Raw genomic sequence first — 6603 nt, forward strand, 5'->3', positions numbered from 1 at the left:
GTAAAATTGATGGGTTTATTAATATTAATTTATATCATAACTTCCATGTAATGAATTTAAAAACATATATAAATATACCATTTTTTTAGACGCATTTGTATTTTGAGGATGTGGTATGGAAGATTTGCAGATTGCTGGAGTTAAAGCAGAAAATGAGAAGAACTGGAAGACAATACACTGGTAAATGCATGTATTTTATTTTTAAGTCAACTTTTACAAAAATATAAACACATTTTAAAGTGTTTTCAAAATACTAAAAGGAAAATAAAAACATATATTTGACAGACTAATCACATTCGTTTTGTAGTTTAAATTTGTATCCTTTGGCGTGAATATGTCATGAAGCGCCTTTTCCGGGTTTTACGTGATTGGCTACTTTGAATGTTCCCAAAGATCTTACTGGTCCGTTTTAAGGCGTTTCAAATCCAAAGCGATTTCAGCGCAGTAAACGGGAAGGTTTTCCTATTCTACGCCATTGTGTCTTTTTGCTCTCTGGAATTTACTTTTTTGTCATTACAGTATTTGACTTTCGTGGTGGAACAGGTTTGTGAGTTATTTCATTTACTAATTAATTGCTTGTATTGTGTATCGGGACGGTGTAACGAAAAAGTTGTTCCAATGGACTGTGCTGCAGCCGTTAATTTAAATGTGACAATAAACGAACGCGATCGTTACAAATTCAAAGTAGCTCTTAAAATAGCGTTTTGACGTTTTATCGCTTTTCACGCTTTATACAACCCAGCAACCGGATTTTCTCCGCGTCTTAGCGTGCTTTGACTACAATAAAGTGAAACGACATAAGTGCCCGAATTTCGTCGAATGACAAAGGAGTATATTTCGGTCTCAGATGATGACCAATTACGTTGTTTTTATTTTTTGTCGGTGACACAATGTAAAAATTCGACAGGATTCAACTCGTGGGGATGTCACGTGGCCTCTTTTTTTTTTGTGTATAATATTGGACAGATGGGAACAGCCCAACTTCAAAATTGATTATTTTCCACTACCGTATACAATTGAATACTTAGTGACAATGTTCAGATTATCAATCGCCTTTTTAGCCTTTTCTCACTGCCATTTTATTTACAAATGTCAATTTTTTACAACAAGATGTCACCTTCTCAAGTCGAGCGTCTGAATCATCCTTATTTTGGTACAAACTCAGAAAAGTTCCTTATCATCTGTATGCAGCTTTACCAAAGACGCCCTCCCCTTGGTGTTTTTGAGGTAGACAACTAACCGTGTTTCTCTGTACACAGGATGAGCTCTGTTGAGGAGAATGATGAGAACTGTGGCATCTACCCCAAAGGAGGGAAGCTCAGCAGCACAAAAGATATTTTTGAGCTAGACCAGCTGACCGGGAGGCCATCCATCTTGCGTCAGACGGAGAACCTCCCCAGCAAGACGGTGCCCAAGGGCGCAAAGGTGCCCGATCATGCCATCACTGTGGCCTTTTCTTCAATCTTTCAGTTTATATCTGTAAATCAATCTTTGTTTGATGTTTAGGTTTGTTTCCAGACTCCGCGAAGAGACCCACTCACCAAGAGGATTCTATCTCCTGCAAAGTCAGTCCAAATGACAAGTGTGGATGAGTGCACAAAAGCACTCGAGTCCTTAAATTTGGACATGACAAAGTATGTACAGTCACTTGGTTACAAAGAGTCTATGGCATAATGAACCATTTTAAACTTGTTGGGGGTTTTTTCCATCTAGAACTGAGCCACCAGAGACATTAAAGCAACCAGATGTTACTGCACAAGGTAGTTTTCCTGCCTATTTGCAGAATCTATGCTCTATTTGTTGTCGCTGTTTTTAAACACCTTTCAGGACAATTTGGTTGAATTCCAAATCCAAAAGTAGTTCATGTACTCTATCCTGTTCTTTGTTTTGCCACAGAAGAGTCTTCCTATCCCGACGATGACATCCCGATACAAAGCAAAGGAGTCTATCAGTTGGACTTTAACAACCTGGACAGCATGAACCCTTTTGGGGGTTCTAATAAGATGGTTCTCTCACCCACGAAGCCTCCATCTGAGAACTCCGCTCCCAAACAGCTGGACGATATGTGTGAGGAGCCCACCAACAAGTCCGATTTGGCGCTGGATGAGACTCTTCCTTTCACTCGCTCAGTGGAGAACTCCCTCATCAACGCCTCCGCTGAAGTCAGCTCGGCAGACAGCAGCGTGGTCACCGTGGTGAAGGTTCCTGTCGTGGAACAAGAGACACGCAGCGCCACACCTGACAAAGTCCCCGCTGGGACACCCCCCAGAGACAATGAAAACAAACCTTCAGATGGTTTTGTGGAAGATGAGCCCCTTCTGGCAAAAGGAACCTACAAGATTGATTTTGACAGTATTGACATAATGGATCCTTTTAAAACCGGGGGCTCCAAAATCCAGAATTCCCCTGTCCTGTCGAGGAAGGCACTGGAAAGTAAACCACCCATTGAGGTGGCCCCGATAATGGCTGCTGATGAAGAGGTGCCTGTTCAAGCTGATAAAAAGCTCATCGCCAACACTGATTCGGAGCACCCGACGGCAGCCCCGCCCACCAAGCACGGTCCATGCAAACTAGAGTTCAACTTTGACGATGACGATGTCAAAGGGAAACGCCCGCCCAAGAAGTTTGCCGCAAAACCACGTGGTCACAAGCCCAAAGAAGAGAAGCCTTTGTCCGACAGCAAAGCGCCAGTAGATGACGTGGACAAGTCGGCGGCCGGCAATGTTACAGATGCGATTTCCCCCAAAAGCTTATACTCGATTGACTTTGAAAAGATGGACGACCCCAATTTTAACCCTTTTGGCACAAAGTCCAACATCGGCAACTCTCCCGGGAGCAGTCCGCACACCAGCCCTCGGCGCAACACTACACATCAGTACGTCAACACTGAACACAATCTGAATGCAGCTTTACTTTGTCGTTAACCTGGAAATATGCTACTTTGTTTTGTAGGGCTGGTGAGAGCATGGTCACAGATCAAGCCAACACTGAAGTGCTGCAGGAGCAGGTACCGGGATTATTTTATTTCTTTTGATCCTTTATAAATTGATTCTTTCCAGCACTATAATTACAATACATGGTCTCTACTGGCCAGCAGTGTAAAGAAGCTTCTATTTTTTTTTCTTTTTTTATTCACTGACAGAAAGCTGAGGAGACGGTTTGTGACAAAGACCAGGGTTCACCTTCCAAAGCTGAAAAGCTTTCCAACGATTTAGCCGAAAAACAACCGCAGACTAACTTGCCGGAGTTCACTGAGATGTTTGTGCCTGGGACTGAGTGTAAGTACATGGAATTTTGTCACTTTTTTTTATTTTTTTAAATCACCCCTACTCCTGTCGAGTTTTATTTTCACAGTGGCCAAAATAAACCGTTTTATTTCAAGACTGCAGATTTATTTGTTATTCCTCCCTAGTCATGTCCAACAACTTTGAGGCACAAATCGACTACCTTGAACAGTTTGGCTCAAGCAGGGTGAGTGATTTAGTACTTTTTAGTACACAACCTGGAGCCTTTTTTTTTTTTTTTGTCTAAATATGGATTTTGTATACAAGTTCAAGGAGTCTGCACTGCGCAAACAGTCCTTGTACCTTAAGTTCGACCCCCTGCTGAGGGAAAGCCCGAAGAAGATCGGAGGAGCCCCTGGCTTTCCACTACAAGCGCCTAACACCGCTTCTCTTCTTTCTCGGTATGACTGTATGCGTGCACCTCCTGAAAAGCAAATAATCAAAAAGCAAATCTCAACGGTTATATTTCTCTGTCCAATTTAGGGTTGAACCTCTACCAGTGGCTGAAGAGTCTGCCAAAACTCCTGTAAGCATTGGATACAATTTTCCCCGAGATTGATTGACGTCAAATGCTTACCATGTTTTTGTTGTCCTGCAGACTCCCCAAATCCTCGAGAGCCTCGTCCCAGCTTTCAGGCAGCCTGCAAGCTCAGAGGACATCATTGATGTGCTCAAGTACAGTCAGAAAGACATGGACGCAGCCATTGCTAAAATGCAGGCCGAGGTATGACCTGCTGGAGCACAGTAGCATTTTTTTTCTTTGGCGTGTACTTCGTACTTGAAAGTACATATAGTCAGTGTGGTTAATTGCTGTCTTTTTTACAGGCCAAGGAAAAAGAAGACCAAATGTGTGCAAAGTACAACCAGTTACAAAGCGATGGTCAAGAAATGAGGTGTGGCAACAGTACTTTTTTTAAAATATATATATTCACAACATATCAGCTGACATTCCCCCCTTTCCAACAGGAAAATAATTGCAGAATTTGAACTCATGATTGCAAAAATGATGGGTGAGTTAAAAAAATAAATTATCAAGAGTTATACCTCAGATGTAAGATGATGTGGTTGTTTTTCAGCGGACCAAGAGAAGGAGCGCCAGGCTTCGCAAGCCAAGCTGGACGAGGTCCTGCTTGAGAAGGAGCAGGTATCCAGTGACCTCAACGCCATGGAGAGATCCCTCTCGGACCTTTTTAGACGACTGGAAAAGTACAAAGAGATCATTGAGGGGTTCAAAAAGGTAAGAACCGCCTTAGTTGAATAAAATGAACTGGGTTGATGCAATTTGATATTTGACAAATCGTGTTCCCCCCAGAATGAAGAAACCCTGAAAGCTTGTTCTCAGGACTACATGGTTCGGATCAAGCAGGACGAGAAGCGCTACCAGACCCTCAAAGCTCACGCTGAGGAGAAAATTAGCCAGTAAAAAAAAAAAAAAAAAAAAAAAAGCTTGCTCACTTGTTTCAAATTTGCCCATATGAAACCTTCTTCGCTCACACTGCTGTCATCTCCAATAGAGCCAACGAGGAAATTGCTGAAGTGCGAACCAAGAACAAGGCGGAGGTATCGGCGCTGCAAGTCCAGCTGCGGCGTGAGCAGTTGAAGGTGCAATCACTGGAGAAGAACCTGGATCAGAAGGTGAATAGAATATACAGGCTGGCCCCGAATTCAACACTTATCACCGCTAAGCTATTTTTTTAGAACTTGCCTGCAGGTGACCCCCAACTTGCTTTTCAATGTTATAGGTGAAGGAGTTTGAAGAGCTGACCAAACTCTGTGATGAGCTCATCAGCAATGTCCAGAAGGGCTGAATGACCCCACTCTCTGTACATATTCAATTGTAGTATGTTTTCTCTTTAATGTTGTTCTCGTCATTGTCATTCTCTTGTTAATGTTTGTCTGTTTTTACAATACTGTTAAATATGATTAAAGATTTAATTGTACAGTGTGCTGAGGTTTAGCGCTGTCGTGTAGAGATGCAATTAGAGGACCAGACATGTACCTGTATACAAATGTTTTCTTCATGTATGAGGTTTAATTTAGGTTAACCCTGCTACAATTGGACCCCCTCCCTTTTACTGACTGTTAGGCTGCAAGTTGCCTCCACGTTGAGAGTTATTTTTGAAGTTTTGTTTTTCCCCATTGTAAAGAGATAAAATACTTTTGCAATACACAGTATAGTTTGTGTCAAAAATTTGCAGTGACATGTTGAGCATTTAAAAGTTATGTCTACTTGAAAAACTTGCCTTGTGTATACAAGATGAATGAGAAACAAATGCTGTAATGATAATAAAATAATGCAATTTACCAGGTGTCCATCTTTTTCTTTTTAAATCTGGATACGATTTGATGCATATCTCAGTAGATTTGATGTGATATGATTCAAGGACGCTCCATTTAAAATGTTTAGTTTGGTTAAAATTGATCTTTCAATTTAAATGGTTTTTTATCACATAGTGTTTCACATAATATAGTTTATTGATGGCTTATTTATACATCACATCAAATTACAAAACTACATTAGTTTTCTTTAATGCGAATTAAAAAAAAAACCTAACACTTGGTCGGCACCAATTTAATGTAATTTAATGTCAACTTTTCATGTACCTGCGGTTCACCGCACAAACCACTAGATGGCAGTATAAACGCACTTTTGTCAAGTTTTAGCACTAATGACTCATGTATAATTCTACAATCGATATTTTTTTATCTTTAAGTGACGTGTGAATTTTTTAATCTTTTATCTTATATCAGGTGTCTTAATCCATCGTATTTCATATTAGGATATATTATTACTTTAAATAATGTAATACGTTACATTCGACACGTTTTAGTGTACCTGCAGTTGACCACATAAACCACTAGACGGCAGTATAAACGCATTGTTACTCGATTTGGTCAAGTTTTCACAATGTTGACTCGTAAAATTCTACATTAGATTGTGGTTTATCTTTAACAGTAACGTGTGCATTTTTTTAAAACATTTTTTTATCTTATATCAGGTGTCTTCATCCATCCTATTTCTTATCATGGTCCAATTGTCTCATTTCAGGGCCGTGTCTGTGTGATACACAGACAGCCCTCATCATGCCCCTTAAACTGCTGGGCCATATACTGTACACACCCCATTAAAGACCCAACTATTTGCTTACATGCATTTAAAATTCCGTTTTAAAACAATCTTTGAACGCACCTGTGGGGAGCCAAACCCTTGTCACCACTGTCCTTGTGGTCATGGTGCAACCATCTGGACAAAAATGAAGCTCTGCCAGTCCACAATGTAGCCCTTCTTCCCGGACTCATCGCACTTCACTCCCACAGT

General features: G+C 40.9%; 1 protein-coding gene and 1 long non-coding RNA gene across 2 annotated transcripts; one reads left to right on the plus strand and one right to left on the minus strand.

Annotated features, from left to right (window-relative positions):
* Positions 1–76: 76 nt before the first annotated feature.
* Positions 77–5588, plus strand: tacc3 (transforming, acidic coiled-coil containing protein 3). The gene is made up of 17 exons (XM_088400319.1): positions 77–180; positions 1260–1425; positions 1507–1634; positions 1714–1760; positions 1897–2875; positions 2953–3007; positions 3143–3278; positions 3413–3471; positions 3552–3685; positions 3768–3810; positions 3883–4008; positions 4110–4177; positions 4251–4294; positions 4361–4521; positions 4597–4703; positions 4799–4919; positions 5027–5588. The coding sequence occupies exons 1-17, from the start codon at positions 116–118 to the stop codon at positions 5090–5092; spliced, it is 2505 nt and encodes an 834-aa protein (XP_088256445.1). The 5' UTR covers positions 77–115; the 3' UTR covers positions 5093–5588.
* LOC148385393 (uncharacterized) lies at positions 178–2156 on the minus strand. The gene is made up of 2 exons (XR_015863404.1): positions 2017–2156; positions 178–1558 (listed from the first exon to the last, which is right to left on the minus strand). It is a non-coding gene; the product is annotated as an uncharacterized LOC148385393 (long non-coding RNA).
* Positions 5589–6603: the final 1015 nt, after the last annotated feature.

Source organism: Syngnathus floridae, chromosome 16 (assembly GCF_059516105.1).
Source record: "Syngnathus floridae isolate MCC-2025c chromosome 16, RoL_Sflo_1.0, whole genome shotgun sequence".
Classification (NCBI taxonomy): Eukaryota; Metazoa; Chordata; class Actinopteri; order Syngnathiformes; family Syngnathidae; genus Syngnathus; species Syngnathus floridae.